This window comes from Elephas maximus, chromosome 22, assembly GCF_024166365.1.
Source record: "Elephas maximus indicus isolate mEleMax1 chromosome 22, mEleMax1 primary haplotype, whole genome shotgun sequence".
Classification (NCBI taxonomy): Eukaryota; Metazoa; Chordata; class Mammalia; order Proboscidea; family Elephantidae; genus Elephas; species Elephas maximus.
The window spans coordinates 33,058,777-33,078,347 of record NC_064840.1 but is presented as its reverse complement, the minus strand read 5'-3'; the positions used below and the strand labels follow the sequence as shown (position 1 = coordinate 33,078,347).

The following is a 19,571-nucleotide window of genomic DNA, read 5'->3' as shown; positions in this document are numbered from 1 at the left end:
AATATTTTTGGTTAAAGCATTAAAGATTATCTCAGGGCAATAGTTTCAGGGGTTCATCCACCCTCCATGGTTCCAGAAAGTCTGAAGTCCATGAGAATTTGAAATTCTCTTTTGCATTTTCCGCCTTTTGATCAGGATCCTTCTGTGGACCCTTTGATCAAAATGTTCAGTAATGTAGCTGGACACCATCCAGTTCTTCTGGTCTCATGGCAAAGGAGGCAGCTGCTGTTCACGGAAGCAATTAGCCATGCATTCCATTTCCTCCTCTTATTCCTGACTCTCCTTCCTCTGTTGCTCCAGGTGAATAGAGGCCAATTGTTGTGCCTTGAATGGCTGCTTGCAAGCTTTTAAGATCCCAGGAACTGCGCAACAAACTAGGAGGTAGAACAGAACCACTAAACACGTTGTTAGGCCAATTAACTGGATGTCCCATGAAACCATGACCCTAAACCTCCAAACCAAGAAACCAAATCCCATCAGGTGTTTGGCTGTACATAAGTAGCCTCAGCAGCTACTCTTTTTTTTTTTTTTTTTCTCATTGTTCTAAATAATATCTATCGCACAACTTTTGCCAATTCAACTTTTTAGAGGTGCACAACTTATTGACTACAATTACACAATAATCAGCTGTGCAGCTTTTAAGAGGAAGACCACAGAGGTGAAGTGTCCTTCCGTCACATCACAACAGGGAGCATAGGACAACCACATGACTTATCACTCACTGGTGATGTTAACCTTGTCCACCTGGTTAAGTGGTGTCTGCCACATTTCCGTTTGCTTACTGTGTTCCTTAGGAATGAGTCACTGCATCCAGCCCATGCTCAAGGGGGATTAAGCTCCACCTCCTGGAGGAGGAGTGTTAAAGAATTTGTGGTTGTGTATTAAAACCACCACCAAAAAAATATTAAAACCACCAAAGTGATCGATAAATATTTGGGGCGGGGGGGGGTGGTGGTGGTAGATACTTTGAGGCTATGCGGATACCTGGTTTCTCTTAAGTTTTGCCCACTAGTTTTAGCCTCCATCAAAGGACCCTGCCTGCAGCAGGTATTCCTAGGGTGTGCTTGCAGGGGCTTTCTATTTCCTTCATTCCTTCCACTTTAGTGTTCTGAATTCTTCTGTAAGGAATGTTTGTCCTTCTTCCTCATTCGTTTATGTATTCAATCATTTGTATGATTATGGACACACAAGATTTATTCTTTGGGTTATAATCCAGTGTTTCAGCTTTGGCCTCTGGGAGCTTTTTCAGGTTGGCTCCTGTGTCCTTTGACGTGCCCCATCTTTTATTTTTTAAGCATTTCCTTATTTTCTGGCTCTACAAAATGCTTGAAACTCATCTTGCTTTTTCCTGCCTCCATCCTAGAATCAGCCATTTCTCCAGAAACCTGGCTTCTTTTATTGGAGAACGGTTTTAGAAACCAAGATCTGGGTGCTGGGTGCACTCATTCCTACTAGGGTGTTATTACTTCTAGGCCCTCCCAGTGGACAGAACTGGGAAATACAGGTAGTCCCCGAGTTATGACATATTCGAGTTACGACGAACCACACTTAGGACCGTCTTTTTTTTTGTACATCTTATCATTAGTAATATGCACAACATACAGTGTTGCAGCACATAATTTGCTGATGTTATTCTCATATGTTCACTCTAAGATGTTCAATATTATCATTTATAAAGATATTGATAATAAAAGGCAATAATAATGAAAACTGAAAAAAATGAGGTATTCATCTACGTCAGAACTGACTTACGATGGAGTCGTTGGAATGGAACCCTGTCGTGAGTCAAGGACTACCTGTTTATGAGTATATGCTAACCCATGCTTGCATACATTCCTATGTATATTTCTGTATCTGTGTGTGTATGTATATATATTTAAAGAAACATGAAATCACACTGATGTCTCCAACTCTAATCCAGCACCACAGGGCTCTTTCTTATCTCCCCTGTTGCTCTTTTTCTGATGGAGATACTGGTCTTCCATTTTCCACCATTTATTATTTGTTCAACCCTAGTATACTTGTAAAGGGATTTCAGAACTATTAGCCTATACCCCTGTGAGAAATACATTACCAACTAGAATACAGTGTTTAGTACAGTTATTTCTGTCTTTAATATTCGACTATCCAGTCAAAACACTTTTCCAGAATTACTTAAGCCAGTTCCTCTCCCCCCCCCTTTAGTGCAGTATGTCATACATTTGTGAGACAGTTGGACTCGTTTGTCCCAGTAGGCATTCCATCCCAGGGTCCCAACATCCTAGTTGGCTTCGTTTTTTAATTTACATACAGTCAAGTTCACTCTGTGTGGTGTCCAGTTCTGTGGGTCTTGACAAATGCATGATTTGACAAAAGTCACATGTCCATCACCCAGTAGCATGCTGAGCAGTTCCACCACCCTAAGCATTCCCTGTGCATCCCCTTTGTAGGCAGTCCCTCTGTCTTATTTATCCAGTACTGTTATAACAGAAATACCACAAGTGGATGGCTTGAACAAAGAAAAATTTATTTTCTCACAGTCTAATAGGCTAGAAGTCCAAGTTCAGGGCAAAAGCTCCAGGGGAAGGCTTTCTCTCTCTGTCAGCCTTCTCATCAATCTTCCCCTGGACTAGGAGCTTCTCCACGCGGGGACCTTGGGTCCAAAGGACGTACTCTGCTTCTGGTGCTGCTTTCTTGGTAGTATGAGGTCCCCCTGTCTGCTCGCTTCCCTTTCCTTTTTATCTCTTTAGAGATAAAAGGTGGTGCAGGCCACACCCCAGGGAAACTCCCTCTACATTGGATCAGGGATGTGACCTGGGTAAGGGTATTACAATCCCACCCTAACCCTCTTTAACATAAAGTTACAATTACAAAATGGAGGACAACCACACAAAACTGAGAATCATGGCCTAACCAAATTGACATATATTTTAGGGGGACACAAGTCAATCCATGACACCCTCCCTATAGTTCTGCCTTTTCTAGAATGTCATATGACTAAAATGGCAGCTTATAGCTTTTGGATCTGGCTTCTTTCACTGAGCAAAATGCATTTAAGATTCATCCAGGTTGTTGCGTGCATCACTAGCCTGTTCCTTTTTGTTGCTGAGGGATATTCTACTGTGGAGAAGTACCATGGTTTGCTGCCTGTTCTCCTGTAGGAGGACATCTGGGTTGTGTGCAGTGTTTGGCGATTACAAATAGAGCTGTTTAAACATTTGTGTGCAGGTTTTTGTATGAACATAGGCTTTCTGTTCACTTGGGAAAGTTCCTGAGAGTGGGAATGCAAGGTTGTAAAAGTTAATTCACAAAGGAAGAGGGGGAGGCATGGTATCAACAGCTGGGAGAGTGGCTGGAAGGCTCATGGGAGGCGGGTCTGTACCTTCGTCTGCCACGCTTTCCTCTGACCCCTGGGAGCGCATCCTGGCATTGGACATGCTTGGACACAGACTCGAGTCATTAATTCTGATGCCAAGGTTCCAGCCCCTGAAACCTGACACAGCCTGTGGCCCCTCTGAAACGTGTCCTGCGCCATTCACACAAAAAGCCTTCCTTCTGCCTCAGGCCTCGGGAGGTGGTGGTGGCTGGCGAGGGTGAGCTAATGTTTGCTTTGACGGGTGCATAGAGCATCACAGGGAGCCTCACAACCTCTCCTCTTGCTTTGGAAGCCAGGGCCGGGACCTGAGGCTGTGCCTGTGGGACCTGGCAGAGGGCCGGAACGCTGTCGTGGACTCAGTGCGCCTCGAGAGCATGGGCTTCTGCAGGAGCACTGTGCTGGCCGGGGCTCAGCCGCGCTGGATGCTGGCTATGCCGGGGAGAGGCAACGACGAGGTAAGAGCCCTTCCTGTCCCAGGAGACCCCGGGAGCTCAGCTTCCCTGAAACGAGTAGATTCCCCATTAACACCTAGGTGAGCAGTGCAGCCATCCCGCTCTGCAGGACCCCATGGAGTTGCCGTGGGGGTCTGTCTGTGTGATGGCAATTATAGCCTCCTCGGGCCAATGCACACCCGGCTAAGCCTAAGTCTTGTCACCTGGGAAGTGGCCCTGGTGATAACCCTTCCTCTCAGGGTGGTGGTGAGAATCAGGAAATGGGGCCCAGGGGTGCTTCAACAAAGGCCCTTTCCCTTTGCACCCCCTCTTCTCCCACTTCCCCTGGCAGCAGAGCAGGCTGAGGTCTCTGGGAGGCTCTGCCCACACCATGCTACCCATGGAGAAGAGTGGGCCAGGGTGAACCTACAATGTCGGGGCTCGAGGCCATCAGGGCAGCTTGTGGGGAGACAGGACTGAGACATGCGTGTGTACACGTGGAGGGAAGATCCAAGGGGCACTCAGCAGGAGGAAGTGGTGGGTAGAGAGACTGAGGTCCTGGCAAGGTTGGGATGGGCTCCGAGCAAGGTCAGCAGGTGGGAGTCATGTTCAAGAGAGCAGAGCCGGCAGCATGGGCAGGGCCCAGTGAGAGGCCTTGGAGCTGGTGGGGACATGGGGCTGAGAGCTGGCACCAGGGTGGCAGTTGCAGAACAAAAGAGGTGAGTAGTGGGCCATGCAGAGGACGAGGTGTGAGGGGTGGGGTGCAGGGTGCTGCCCACAACCATGGTGAGCAGTGGGGTTCAGCACCAGCTGGTCGGTGACATGGATGGGCCAGGCTGGCGGACAGAGGAAGCAGAGGCGACCAAGGGGGACAGGTGCCCAGGATGTGGGTGCAGCCTGAGGCTGGAAGCAAGGGTGGAGGGCATTCTTATAGAGCAGGAGGCTGTGGCTGCAGCATCAGCTCTTGTGAACAGAAGGGAAACAAAAATAAGCCTGTGAGTGGTGACTAGATGGCTCGTGCGGGGGCAGTAGCAATGTGGCCCGGGAGAAGCAGAGAGGCGAGCAGGAAGGATGGTATGCTCGGGCAATGGGGGTGGCCGGCGGAGGGGGTCAGAGAGCAGCGGCCTCGTCTTGTGCCTGCTGTCCGTCCTGTGACCTCCTGGTGTCCAGCCTGCAGTCCCACCAGCACCATCAAGCCTGCAAGCAGGAACACTGGGCCGGGCGGTACCCCCTTGGAGCTGAGGCTGACGAGGTTCCCCATGCACATGGTTACACTGGCCCCTGCCCAAGAAGAGTCTTTTGTCTTAAAGCAGATTCAGTTCATAAATAATGAGATGCAAACAGGCATTTGTTTGTTCACGATTGCACTTAAATCCCCAATTAGGAGCTACATGGATTTTTCTTGCCAATTTGCCAAAAACCTGTTAAAAGTTTTATTAATGTGGAAAAGAAGGGGGTGTGCTTCCTCCTGGATGGCTCGAGCCACCCAGGCACCCGAGCAACTTCGCGGCAGCCTGCCCTCTCCTGCTCCACAGACCCAAATAAACACCCAGCGTGGGCTTGGGAGTTACCGTGTCAGATCAAGGAAATGGCTATTCCTTCTGAGGTCTGGGGCTCCACACCATCTTCCACATGCCACACCTCCATCATGGCCACCTCCAGGCAGGGGGCTCGGCTGGTGGCCCAGGACAGACACTGTGGCCTTCTCAGGCCCGGTGTGCAGGCTGCTACACATATGCCGTGGGTCAGCAGCTGCTTGCCCTGGCCAGTCCTGTGCACGGGTCTGCCCTCCTCCTTCAACCAGTGCAAGCAGGGGCTCTGGTTTTCAGAAGCGGCCGGTCTGGGACCTAGCCTATCCTGGGAAAAAGGTTATTTTGTGGAATCTGCCTGGACTGGGGCTTGGAAAATCATGGCTGGCTCAAGCCCAGACAGTGCCCGGTGAGCATACACTCCTGCCCCAGCACGGCCGGCTGGGTGGCCGCTTTTGCCCAAACCAAACATTTTCCTCTGGAAACAAAAGTTGCAGTTGCATGCCAGATGGAAAGCACAACCCTGTCTTGGGGAGGCCCCGGCCACAGGGCACGTGTCCTCAGTTAGAATGCAGGGCTTCTTTTGTTATTCTGGGGCCCAGGCTGCCCTATACTTCCTGGACCTGCCCCTGCCTCTGGCTTGGCACCTCAGGCAGACCCCTTGTGGCCTGTGGGCTTCTGCACCCAGATTTGGTTCTTGGCGCTCCCATGCTCCCCCCCACAGCACCCAGCTTGGAGCCCCAGAGCTGCCCTGGCTTTCACCCCCACGTGATGCCCTTTTGGCCTGCCCTCTGTCCCTGTGCAGTTGAGCCCCACTCCTCATTGCTACCAGAGTTGACTTTCTGAACACACAAATCTAGTGGTCCTCCCCTGATTGAGCCTGTGGGCCTGTGTTCTGGCTGTCCATAGTCAGTCGCACACAAATGTTCAGCTCCAGCCATGTGTCCAGTGTTCCACTTCCTCTGACCCCCCTGGTACGTGCCAGGGCTCCTGGGGCAGCTCTCCACAGCCCACATGGCCTCGGTAAATCTGCCCAGCCTCCTGATGGCCTACAACAGTAACAGGCCTCATTTTCAGGAATCTGGCGGGAGAGAGGTGTGAAAATCAGGACCTGGAGTCTTCCATGCTTGACCAGAGAGCACCCTGGCATGGACCTACTGGAGGCGCTGCCTAGTGGAGAGGTTCGGGTGGCTCCCAGGACTACGCAGCCTCCCCTCTCACCTGCAGGCATGTGGCAGGGCTGGGGCTCCAGCTCAGGACTCTGACTCGACCTCAGACTATGCTCCTGCATGATCAGTGAGGGTGGCACGGTGGATACCACAGCTGTCGTGCACCTTGCTGGGCATTCTGGGCCCTGAGGGCGAGACTGTGGGTGAAGCTGTGGTGTTGGTCCTCAGATATTCTCCCCAGGCCACTCTGCTCGCCAGCCTGGCCCAAGAGTGCAGGGGTGGAGTGGAAGGAGTCGGACAAGCTGGGTGTGAGTTCTGCGCACTCATCATCATCCCCAACTTCTCTGGCTCTCAGACACCTTGTCTGCAGACTGGGGGAATGTTCCAGTGTTGGGCCAGGGGACGTTGTGTAGCCTTACTGAGCTGTCTGTGGTAGCTGCACATCATGTCTGTGCGGTGTTGTCCTTACAGAGTCACTATCGCCTGCACCTTGAAGGGCAATTCCTCCCCGGTTCACAGGGCTGTGGGGGGAGCATGATGCGTCCCACGGTTCATGGGGCCGTGTGTATTTAGGGGGGACGAGGATGTATTCTCTGGTTCACAGGGCTGTGGGGCGAGTATGATGTGTCCCATGGTTCATGGGGCCTTGTCTATTTAGGGGGAACGAGGATGTGTTCCCTGGTTCATGAGGCTGTGGCAGGGGCACAGATGTTCCTGGTTTACATGGGGCTGTGGGGGCGGCACAGATGTACCCCTGGTTCCTGAGGCTGTGGGGGGAAACAGACATGCCCCTGGTTCATGTGATCACAGAGGGGTGCAAATGAGCCTGGATCTTTCAGTAGATCCCCCTGGGAAGCAGAAGCACAGACAGGAGCATTTAGCCAAGCCCCTGCAAAAGTGTGTCACATGGGTACCCTTTTACTCCTCTCAGCCCACATGAAGGTTGCCGTGTCCCCACTTTGTGGATGAGGAAGCTGAGACACTTAGGGACAAGGGATGCTGAGGACTCAGTTCCATGTGGCCTTGACCATCCCCTGAAAGCAGTGCATGGGTGATACTCTGGTGTGTCCAGTGGAGCCACATGGACACCAAGCCGCAGGAGGCCCCCGCCAGTCCAGGGTTATGTAAAGTATAGCCATGAAGTGCCACACAGAGAAGCACGGGGATGGAGAAGACCATGTTCCGACAGAGGCCTGGGGCCCTTGTCATGTTTATTCCTTATGTGTGGTGGTGGGTTCACAAGTGTTTATCACGCAATTCTTTATACCATCAGATGTGCCCAGGATAGTTCAAAGTCACTCATCAGGTAGAAAAGTAGATTGCAAAGGAGAAGCAAGCGGAGGTCAGGAGAATCGCAGAACTAAGGGTCAGAGCCAGAGTGAGCCAGGCCTTCCTGCTCCATGGAGAGGTTGAAAGTGGAGATGGCTGCCAGGCAGTAACGCCGATCACCTAGGAGTGACGTGTGTTACGCAAGGGCCCTGCAGCGCCCCAGCCCACGAGCCTAGGCAGCCTAATTAGAAGCCCCGGCTCCCAGGCTCCTGTGGGGAACAGACAGAAACTCGCATCGGCCTTGGCTAATCACCTTAAAAGTCTCTTGTTTGTATAGCACAGACTCGACTTGGCGTCAGCCCAATCAACTTGTTTTCTTCCTGTCAGGTTGAGATTCTGGAGATGCCATCCAAGACGTCAGTGTGCACCCTGAAGCCGGAGGCAGATGCCAAGCTGGGCATGCCCATGTGCCTGAAACTGTGGCAGGTACAGCCGTGTGCGCGCACAAGAGACACGCCCTGCAGGCCACGCCCGCCAGGGCCGTGAGTCACGCTCACTGGGCTTGATTTATCGTCACATCAGTCGGGCAGTTACCCCTTCACCCTCAGTGTCCCTGGCACAGCTCTTTGTCCCGCCCCTGCCTCAAGGAGCGAGTGCTCCTGAAACCGTGCCAGCAGAAGCCTGGCTCCGGGCCACGGGCCGGCAGGGGTTCTTGTCATCAGTGGGCTCAGGGCGGGCTCATCATGAGGGCGCCCTCCTGCTGGTGAAAGTGAGAAGGGGATAGCTGGGGCAGCTGGCCTTGCCCACTCCAGGGGAGATGTCTGCTGCTCTCTCTGGGGATCAATCCCACTCTGCAGAGAGCTGGGAGGGAGGAATGTGCTGACTAACCCTTGTAAGCCTGCATGGCCTTGCTTTTCTTGGGGATTAATTTTTTTTACTTCTTTGCCTCTTAGATATGGGAGTGGGCTTAATGTGCTGAGTTCCCCTGCAGCCACGCAGGATTTCTGAGCCCAGCTTTTTCCTTCTTCCTTGGCTGTCCTTTCTGATTAGGGAGGGTCAGAGGGCATTTCCTGGGGCTGGCAGCAGGAGCCGGGGGCCCAGGTGAGGATCATGGGGGGCAGGTCCCCAGAGAGAGGCAGGCCTCAGTCTTGGCAGGATGGGCTTCAGTCTGGGAGGGGTCCTCCTGGGCCTGCCCACCTCCACCCAGAGGCCCGGTCCTTGGCTGCAGAACCCCTACCACTCCAGAGGTCAGCAGTGGCTCTGAGGGTACCTCTCCCTCCTTAGGACCACTCTTGTTGGGGGCAAGCAAAGCAAAGAGTTTGATTAATTCACTTAAAAAAAATTACAGGGAAATTTTGCCACACATGTCTTCAGCACAGAGGCCCACAGTAAGTGGCCATGGACCAAGCACCCAGTTTGAGAGCACTTGGTTACTGAGCAGACTGCCCCACTAAGGGGCTGGTCCTTCAGTTCCCTCCATTCCCCAGGCTTTTCCGAGCTACCCTGTGCCTGCCTTGGGCCTTGCTGCCTTCCTTTTGAATTCTTTCTGAAGTTAAATGGGCCGGGTTGGGCCTCTGTCGAGAGTCCTGCCCGGAACTTCTTTTCTGGGCAGTTTGGAGAGAGCCATGTGGCCAACAAGACTCCACTGGAGCTCCCACTGTGGAGAACCCCACCCTGAGGGCTTGTCTCCGTATTAGCAGAAAGTGTTCTGCCCTCCCTTACCAGTGGCCTTCCCCCTGTCATTTCTTGACTGTGGACATTTAAATTGGAAAGCTGGATTGCTGACACATTGATCCTATGCTGTTGCTTCTCCCACTGCAGCGTCTCAGGAGAGCTCACGGGGCTGTGTGCGGAAGCAGGGGCTTAAGGGAGGCCGGGGCACCTGAGAAATACTTGCCTGCAGAGACACAGCTTTTGGTGCCAGCAAGTTTGCCATCAGGGTCAGGCCATTAGTGCCTGCAGAGGCCAGGCCACTTGCTGCCTTGGTGTGTCAGGACGCGCTTTGAGGGCTGTGGTAAGGCTGTGTGTGGGAGAAACGCCCCTTGAGGGACGCGGGCGCCGCAGGCACTCTTCAAGGTGCTGCCATCCTCCGGGCAGGATGCCGGGCTGGATTTCTCACTCACACTTTACTCCCTGGGAAACGCTGTTTATTGCACAATCATGTAAAAATTCCAGCAGAAAAATGTGTAGAAACGGGATGTACAAACTTGTTAGGGTAATTAATATAGTTGACAGAAGGACAAATCGCATTTTGTTAGTTGACACAGATCCAGTGAAGTATTCTGTTCAGAAAAGGATACGCTGACTTGAAATGTTTCTTTTTCTACCCAAACCAGGAGGTGCGGACTATAACTTAGGTGTCTGAGTGCAATAAAGTGACCAGCTGATTTTTTCCTGAAACACTCAGTGTATATTCATTTTGTTCCTTAAAATAGCCAAAAAAAAAAAAAACCCCAAAAAACTGTTGCCATCGAGTCAATTCTGACCCATAGTGACCCAAGAATACAGAGTAGAACTACCCTATAGGGTTTCCAAGGAGCAGCTGGTGGATTTGAACTGCCGACCTTTTGGTTAGCAGCTGTATCACTTAACCACTATGCCACCAGGGCTCCTTAAAGTAGCTAGCCTGAGTTGTTCTGAGGATATAAAAGGTTAGAATCAAAAGAAGCTTCACACAGAGTCACCAGCACCAGCTCTCGTCTCAAGGCCCCTCCGACCAGCCCTACCCCAAGTTGGGGTGCATTGAGCCTGGCGACTCCCTCTGACCTTGGACACCGAGAGGTGGGGCACTCTTGATGATGCTGACCGGGAGGGGCATGCGATTAGAAGAGCCAAAGAAGAAAAGGTAGTGGTGACTGTAGAGCCTTGTCTGGAAGGCTGAGCTGGTACCAAGGCCATACCCGCAACGGGTCCCTTAGCCACAAGAGCGCTGTCCTGCCTGTGGTGACCAGCACTTGGAGCCCTCAGGGATACTGTGTGCTGGGAGAGAAGCCGAGGATAGGCGGCTGGGCAAGCTGTGAGCCCTGAGGGACACAGAGCTGGGGGGCAGGGGCAACATGCTGGCCTCTGCTCCCTTCAGCTGAAGGGTGCTCCTCCAGGCAAGGGGCGTCCTGCCCTGCTGCCCCCAGAATTAGCCCCTAGAATTAGCCATGGCATTCCAGAATCTAGAGGCCATGGGCATCATACAGGGACTCGGTGACAGAGACTAGCTGGAGCAAACGTGTCAGCAGTAGGGAGGGGCCCTCAGGATTGCTTCAACCTTGAGACACTGGGGGACCATGCCTGGGGAGGGCTGGGCCCAAGGTGGCTGCACGGATGGCAGGTGGTAGGACACCAGCTGCCGTGAGGAAAGCAAAGTGGCCCCAGTCAAGCTACTTGTGGCCACCTCCGGGGGCATCAAGCAGCTGGCCACAAGGCATCTGGTCACAGGCTCCCTTGTGTCATGGCCAGGGTTTTCTCTCCTAGTCCGACCTCCCCTCGGAACCTGACGTGGTTGGTTGTTGGGAAGGACTCTGCTCATTTGCATGGTTTGGACTCAGCTGATGCACCAGGTCTGGGAGGGCACAGCTGCCTCATGGAGGCACCGTGTTGGGACTGGAGGGCTGCCCAGGAAGACCATGTGAACGCAGTGTCCTGCGCCCACATCTGCAGAGACGATAGTGTCCCATCAGGTGATCTGAAAGATGCCCAGGTGGAGTCCTTCCTTTTTATCAAACCACAGACAGAATGAAGGCGAGAACAGCACTTGGGGGGTCACCCATGTGATGGTCTTCACGGGGCCTTGCATATGGCAGCACTATACAGGCAAAGCCCCTGCTGCTGGTGGTCTCCCACTAGGCCCCAGGGGGCAGTGTGTGCTCTACAGAGGACTAGCTCCTGACAGGCAGCACCCAGAAAGACAGGCAGGGGCCCCACGCCTCTCCCCGGGAGTCTTCTTGGCTCCTCTGTGCTACTCTGCTTTTGTTTTGTGTGAACATGTGTTATCATCAGAAAAGAATTTTATCTTACCAACTATTTCTGGGGACCTGAGGAGCCTTCCTCTGGAGCAGCCCTGGCTTGGGAGGGTTCACCGCACCCATGTTCAGGTCTCAGGGAACCGCTCCCTCCTCCTTATCACACCGTCCCTTCCAGATCAAAGCTATTCTGGCTCCCCATCACTAACTGGGTCCCTGTGATATGCACCACAGGCCCTAGCCTCAGTTGCCTCTTCTGACCCACAAGAAAAGCCCTGCTTCCTTGGGCTGTTTGAGGAAGTGGTGTACACTCACTGGGGCCTTCAGGCTAAGCTGAGCCACTTCACTTAGCCAACCAAGCTTTCTTGCGGTGCATTCCGGACTGCTGGGTGAGGTACTGTATGTGTAGTGTAGGGCCCTGCAGACCTCAGGGTGGGCAGAAAGAAGTACCACCACATTACACTCTTGTTAAAGAACCCTAGCAGATGAGACAGGGGGCTTGGGTGCTATCGACCTGTGTCCACTGAAGCTCTGTTTCCAACCCTGGCTTCCTGACAATCTGGCCCTACCAGGGCACCAGCCAGCAGAGGACCCGGAGGGCAGGCTCAGCTGACACTGCCTGTCCCCAAGGCCCCCATTCTCACTGCTGACCACCAGAGGCGGAGGGCCAGGCCCAGGCAGTGCAGAGGAGCGTTCCAGAGAGGACTGAGGCTCCCTGGAGCTCCTGGCTCTCAGAATCATTCACTGGGGAAGGGGAATGTGCTCAGGTATTCCCGAAACTCAAGCGACGCCAAAGACAGGCAGCTCAGCGGGACAAACAGGCTAGGAAAGAGTGGTGGTGTTGCTGTCGTGTGCTCTTTGTCCGGGAGGTAACCTGGACCTGTCCTGGAGGTATTCCTGCTGCTGGTACCTGAGGACTCAGCCCCTGGTGCCTTGTCTCAACACTACCTAGGACCAGGTACTGAGTGCAGGGCACCCTGGGGCTGGAACCAAGCACTCTTGGGCAGGGGGTGGCTGCTCTGCTGTGTGATATGTAATCCAGTGACATGCCTCTCCTGGAGTTGTTTCAGAGGCTGAAATGAATGAGGTGTCTGCCCGGGGTGCTGAGCCCTCTGACCCGGGCCCTCATCCATCACAATAGCTCAGGGCTGGCTGGAGCGCAGCGCACACCCGTTAGCGCCGCGGTGACTAACGGTGGGGGGCAGGGAGCTGCCACAGAGACATTGACAAAGCACAGAAATTTCATCCTTCGCGGCGATAGGGCTCGCGATTTTTTCTTGGCTGGCAGTTCTAGACAGGTAACTGGCCAAGCCAGGAAGGGCTGCGAGTCTCAGGGCTGTGGGGCAACAAGACAGGAGGATGCCTCCGGAACATAAGAGGGGAGCTGGCATCAGGCAGCACCCCTGGGGTGGTGCCAGACCAGGGCAGCAAGGGCCCTTGGGGCAGAACGACAGGTCACAGCTCCGCATCCTCCAATTCACATTCCTCTTGGGCCCTGCCAACACCAGCCCCTATGGTGGCCCCACACTAATGGTGTCAGCCCTCAAGAGGGTGCTGGGGGTGAGGAGCTTCTGACCTGCTGCTGTCAGACTACGAACACGGCACAGAGGGCAGCCGTTTGGGAGAGGCACACGTCTGAGGGAGAGCTCCCCTCTCGCCCTCCCCCCGAAGCTCAACAGGAACCTTCCAGGGGAAGGGACTGCATGCTGAGCTGATGCCCTGCTCTTCCCAGCAGGCCGACTCCAGCCCCCGCCCGCGCCTGCTGGCCGGCTACGAGGATGGATCCGTGGTCCTATGGGACGTCTCTGAGGGGAAGGTGTGCAGCCGCGTCACCTGCCATACAGAGCCCGTCATGGGCCTTGATTTTGACTCCCAGAAGGCCAGGGGCGTCTCGGGCTCTGCGGAGAAGGCGCTGGCTGTCTGGAGCCTGGATGAGCAGCAGTCCCTGAAGGTCAGTGCGCCGGACCTGGTGTCATTTATCCTGCTTTGCACTAACAGTCTGATAGGCTGAAAAAATATTTAGGCATGAAGAGGAGTTGCCGCAGGTCCCCGGCTAATTAATCACTGTGAGGCGGGGCGCGGCGGGCCGGTCCACAGGGCCAATGCAGGAAGAGGGGGCGTGGGCGTGTGTGAACCGTTCACATGGTTTGGGTTTCTCCCAGACCTCAGGTTAACAGCAGTCACGTCTTGTCCATCTAGAGAAAAGGCATGTAAAGTCCAGGAGTATTCAAGCCCATTTGTGAAAACTCAGAGGAATTTGGTAAATAAGGAACTGATTAATCAAAAAAAGAAAACTCAATGTGGAAAACACCCATGGAGTCACGCCCTGTGTGGCAGTCTGCAGGCTGCCGAGGAGGCTGCTGGGAGCTGGGTGCGGAGGACTGGGGCGGACTGGGCTGCTGCTCAAAGCCTCCCCTCCATGTCTTGCAGACTTGCCCGTCTTGAGCGGCACACAGAGCACTTGGGCCCCCTCTGGGCCTCTGGCCCCAGCACTCAGCATAGGGTGGCCCCGTGCATGCTCAGGCCCTGTGTGGGGATGTGGCGGAGTCTAGCGAGTGGGGTGGTGGCCTCCCGTCCAGGCCTGGCTCTGGTGAGGTTCTGGAGTGGGGGGAAGCCCACAGAGGATGAGGCGTTGGGTGTGTCCTCTGCCTTTTGGCCCCCAGAGTATGGCCTGGGCACATACTGGCTTCTGGGGGGTGCATGAGGAGCCCCATTAGCTGGGGAGCCTCGGAAGGCCAGGATTTGACCAACTCCTTCAAAAAGCTGTGCTGTGATAGGGACAGGACTCTGGCTGGAGCTGTGTATCCCCAGCATGACTGCAAGCAGAAGCTAGCCCAGCTACCTGGCCTCTCTTGTGGGCTTTCCTTGGCTCCTCACTGGAGAGAGGCTGGCATAGCAGAACCCCAGCATTCCGTCTGGCACCTGGGCCCTTTGGCATTGCCCTCCTATGCACACCTCCCATGACACCTGAGAGGCCACATCACTCCAGGCCCCTGAAAGCAGGAAGTCGTTCCCGGCAGCCCTGGCAAGCCTGCCTCACCCATACCTACTCGTGCTGGGGAAGAGGCTAGCCTTCGACCAGTCAGGCCCACCCTGACAGACAATAGTCAGAGTCCCTGAAGCACTGGGCTGGGTCGGGGAGAGGTGGGCCTGGATGAAAAGCCAGACATGTTGAGAAGGGGCGGGGATGCTGTAGGGACAGGAGTCACTGTGCTTTGAGTGCACCCATGAGGATATCATGGCAAGATCTTCCAGGGGAGTGACCAAGCAAGGACAGCCAGGCTGAGGGTGGGCCCAGGGAGCAGGTCATCACAGGAGAGCTACAGGGAGCACTGTGCCCAGAGGCCAGAGGCCAGAGGCTGTCCAGAAGGTTGGGGTCTCCAGGGCCTGAAGTGCTTGGTGGAGGTGGAGCAGAGGGATGCTAGGATGTGTCCTTCTACGTGGCATTAAAAGGCATCTCTGGAGAATGGAGGTTAAGACCAGAGTGAGGGCTATCCCAGGAAGGAACTGGGCAAGGTGACAGGCGTAGAGCAAGACTGGCCTGGCATCCCTGATGCAACACCATCTCTGGACAGGGACCTGAGGGAGTGGGGGTGAGCCCTGCAGGGTACGGGAGGGAGGGGCATATGTGAGGACCCCAGCAGGCTGCCACAGCCAAGGGAAGGAGGGAAAGGTGGGATCCACATGGGTTCATGGGCAATACAATCACACACCATGTTGTATGCTTCCTTGGGACCACCCACCTCTTCCAGGTCAGGCCTGTGCCGGGTACACAGAAGCTCTGGGGGAGGACGGCCAGGCAGGCACTGTCCCTAGCAGGGCCAAGCCTTGTGCTTTGGGGGGCGGACCTTCCTGGGGGAGGCCACTGAGGCCTTGGCAATCATTGACTTGGGGTGGTGGTGTGTGTGAAAGTCATCCAGATGATGGTGATGTTTAGAGACTAGAAGCTGAGCCTCTCCAGGAGCTGAGTCTTCATGTAGCCCCTGTGTCACTGCCATCTTGCTTGGTGGCCACCCCAGTGGCAGGGCTGGCAGCCTGTACTGAGCCAGGTAGCTGAGTGTCAGCTCGGATCCCTCCCTCCTGCTCCTTGAGCCTAGAGGAGACCTGCGAGCACCCACCTCTCTCTGTGGGGATCCGGTCCAGCTGTGGCTTGAAGTTTATTAGCCTGACCAAAGCAGCTCCCCTTAGCGCCTTCCTGGGGTAGCCCTGCACCTCCCCAGGTTTCTCTGCACCCCGGGTTCCTTCTGCTGGCCCAGCCCAGGTCCGTCTGGTCTCCCCAGGCATGTTCAGGAAACAGCTGCTGGAAGTTAAGACTTAAATTTATGGGGCATGCTCTAGTCCCGAGCTGGTTTTACTGTATTAATGAATTTAAAAGTTAAAGCAGAAGGGGGAACCAGAAATTGCAGAATGAAAGTGGTTGGCGTGATGTGTGGCGAGGGGTTTGGCAGGGGGCTGCTGCACACAGCCGTCCACATCAAAGGAGGGCAAAGCTTTCAAGACGGATTGTTCTCCTTCCGATCAGCAATCACCACGACAGCCGTGAGAGGAGGCACACAGTCCTGGGAGAGGCCAGAAAGGGAAGAGTCCAGCTGGAAAGGGCTGAAGCTGACCTGCATGCTCTCCCAACTTCACCCTCAAAGTTGGCCTCAAAGGTCCAGCAGGGTCTCAAGTTCTGTGAAGCCCAGGCCTTGGGGAGGAAGCAAATCTGGCTGCACTTTGCTCAGATGAGCAACTGAAAACATCCTTTGTACCTGGGAACAGGTGAGGCGACTGCACACCCTTGCCGTTCACAGAGTGTTCTCCAGTGAGGCAACCTCACGCCCTCACCGTTCACAGAATGTCCTCCAGTGAGGCAACCACACACCCTCACCTTTCACAGAGTGTCTTCCAGTGAGGCAACCTCATGCCCTCACTGTTCAGAGTGTCCTCCAGTGAGGCAACCACACACCCTCACCTTTCACAGAGTGTCTTCCGGTGAGGCAACCACATGCCCTCAGCAATGAGCCACGCCACCGCAGGTCTGGAGGCGTCACCCGTCTCTTGAGCCCTCCGTGCACTGGTGCAGCCGCCTGCCTTGGGCTTGTGGGCCACGAGGACACAGATGTGCCTCACCTCATGTCCTTTTCCTGAAGTCTCTAATGAGCCCAAATCAATCTCTCCCAGGCGAGCACTGGGAGCAGAGATGCAGATGAGGTTTCCCTGCACCAGAGCTTGGGTAATCGGAACCAGATGGCGCCCTCTCCGCACTGCACATTCCTAGCACCTGAGGTCATGCCTTGTGAAAGTCACTTGGTGGTCAGAAATCTTTCCTGGAGGGCCCTGTGTCCAGGACGGAGCTGATGTGGAGGCGCAGAGGTGGTGCGGAGTGCTGATTGCCCTCGTCAGGACACCACCAGCCTCGGGCTGACGGTCGTGCTGGAGGCCTCCTGCACTCTTGGAGACACTTCGTGAGCTTCTTGCCGATCCTGCATCAGCTGTCATCAGGCCCAGGTGGTGAGCAGACTCTCCCCCGCACACTTGGGGCAGTGCCCACAAGCCTTAAAGAACGCCCTGATTTATAGTCCGTGGTATTTTTAGGCCTTTAAACAATAATGAGGCTCCCCCACTCCAATCAGCCCTGGGCCTGGGAGGCAGGCTAACCACACTCAGTGTAGCACTTGCTCCTTCTGTGACCCGCGTGAGCTGCCCAGCGTCCTGGGCTGGCTTCCCATCTGCACAGCAGGAGCAAGAGCTGCCCGCTTGGTCCCCAACTCCACCAAGGTGCTGCATTTAAAGCAGCAGCAGCTGAGCAGTGTGGGGATGAGCAAGGGAACAGGACTGCAGCCCAGGACGCCCCCTGCAGACTTCAGGCCCCTCAGGCCCCAAAGCCTTGCGCTTTCCCGGGAGTCCTCCCAATTTTATAACAAGAGAAGAGGATTTCTAGGCCAGCTCAGCCCCACGAGTGCCTCAGGTACAGGTCAGAGCCTCTTGTGTCTGCTCAGGGTGGCTGGAGTCTGACACCTTCACTGACAGCTGTGCCTCACACCTTGAAGCTGCACCAGCAGGGGTCCCTCCTCCTTGGAAACACAAGCCCCCAAGACAAGGGCTTGTCATTCTCCTCCTAAACTGGGGTAGGGGAGATCGCTGCCTCCTGGTTCCCTGCCAGGGGTGAGGCCTATGCAGCGCTGCTCTGTAGTCTGTTTCCAGGAGTGGGGTAGGAGGCTGGCATGCAGAGGCCAGTGCCCCTGTTCCCGGGGCCTGGGCACCTACAGCTCCACCTCCAGAGGCCTCATGCAAGCATGGTGTTTATGCCAATCTACTAGTGCAGCCAAAGCCTCATGGAGCTGGTGGCTTTACAGAGGAAGATACTGACATGGGAGGCTTTGTGCGAAATCTAGCGCCTGTTTGCGAGGAAGCTGGCTTGGACCCCACCCCGTGGGGATTCATGCCCACCACCCTTACCCTCAGATGGGCCCCACTTGTCATGCACTGGGTGCTGCCTCCCTGCCTGTGTGCCCATCTTCCAAGAGGGTGAAGACCACAGCAAACGGCTGTCTATCTAAATTCCTTTCCTCGGCCCCAGCTTCAGGTTGTGTGTCAGCTCTTAAGTCAGCTCTTTTCTCACAGGGAAATGCCCCAGTGTTACTAACTTCACATAAACATGGAAGGACAAACAGGCGACCCGAAGCAGGGCCCTGAGTGGGTTCCAGTGAGACTCACTGTCTGCACCCAAAGGGATGTGAAATACATGAGAGAAAAGGACTTCACACAGTCCCAGCACCAGCTCTTCTCCCTGGAGGTGACAGTGTCCCTGGTCCATCCAAATCTGGTGGGGTGGCCTGGGCCCCTGTAACCCGGCAGACGCACACCCCATGCATGCCTCGTGCACACTTATGCACACGACATACATCCGCACACAGCCCTGCTCTAGGCACCTTCCAACCCTCATGGTCCTTCTGGGCTGGCCCACCGGATGAAGCTCTGTATGGGGCTCCAGAGCTGACTTCCCGGCCTTTGGGATGGTCCTGCAGCTGGTCAGCCTCTGCTGTCATAGTGCTGCCACAGGTCTGTGTGGAGGTAGGTGTCTGCAGGGGAAGTCCCAGTGGGGAGAGCAGGGTCAAGGGCACTGTGCTTCTTATCCTGGTTGGGGCTACTGGTACTCCTGAGGGGAAGATGCCACCAGCACACCTTCACCAGCACAGCTGTTACCAGCCTTTGGAGCTTGGCAAGTCTGGTAAGGGAACGTGGAACTCCAATGTACATGTGATTTGCAGAACCGTCTGAGTGAGGCCAGGCATCTGGTCAGGTCTAGGAGAGATTTGTGTCCCCTGATCTGTACTCCCTGCTCATATCTCCCACTGAGCTCTGCTGTGGTGCCAGCCGCCTCTCTCTTCCTGGCTTCAAGGTGCTCCTCACAAAGTAAGCAATTCAGCTGTCTCTGAAGTGAGTTACACGTATTTTCCCCAGTTTGCCATGCCTTCAGGCTCTGCTTAAAATGGATTTAGCGTCCAAAGATTTTTTTGATTGTTGAATTTCAATATTGTTAGTTGTAGCATCTAGGTTTTATGTTTATCCTAAATAAATATTGGGCCCCTGCTATGTGCAAGCAGGAGAAAGATGTCACATTCTCCTTCTGTAAAGATTTACAGCCTTGGAAACCCTGTGGGGCAGTTCTACTCTGTCCTATAGGGCCTCTATGAGTTTGAATCAACTGGATGGCAGTGGGTTTGGGTTTGCTATAGGCAAGCACTGTTTTAGGCACAGGGATACAGCAGAAAACCAAACATTCCTGCCCATGTGTAATGTTCTAGAAGAGTGCAGACAGAAAGGGTGATGGGGCAGCAAAGTAAAAGGAAGTAGAGTAAGGTGACAGGGCTTGCAGGGGC

The 19,571-nt window shown here is 54.5% G+C and overlaps 1 protein-coding gene across 1 annotated transcript in view; it reads left to right on the top strand.

The window, feature by feature from the left end:
- GNB1L (G protein subunit beta 1 like) overlaps window positions 1–19,571 on the top strand; it is an 85,615-nt gene that overhangs the window by 55,474 nt on the left and 10,570 nt on the right. The window contains exons 4-6 of the mRNA XM_049865824.1: window positions 3,648–3,810; window positions 8,141–8,239; window positions 13,442–13,657. Of these exons, the coding sequence (XP_049721781.1) occupies window positions 3,648–3,810; window positions 8,141–8,239; window positions 13,442–13,657 (478 nt within the window). The remainder of the gene's footprint in view (window positions 1–3,647; window positions 3,811–8,140; window positions 8,240–13,441; window positions 13,658–19,571) is intronic.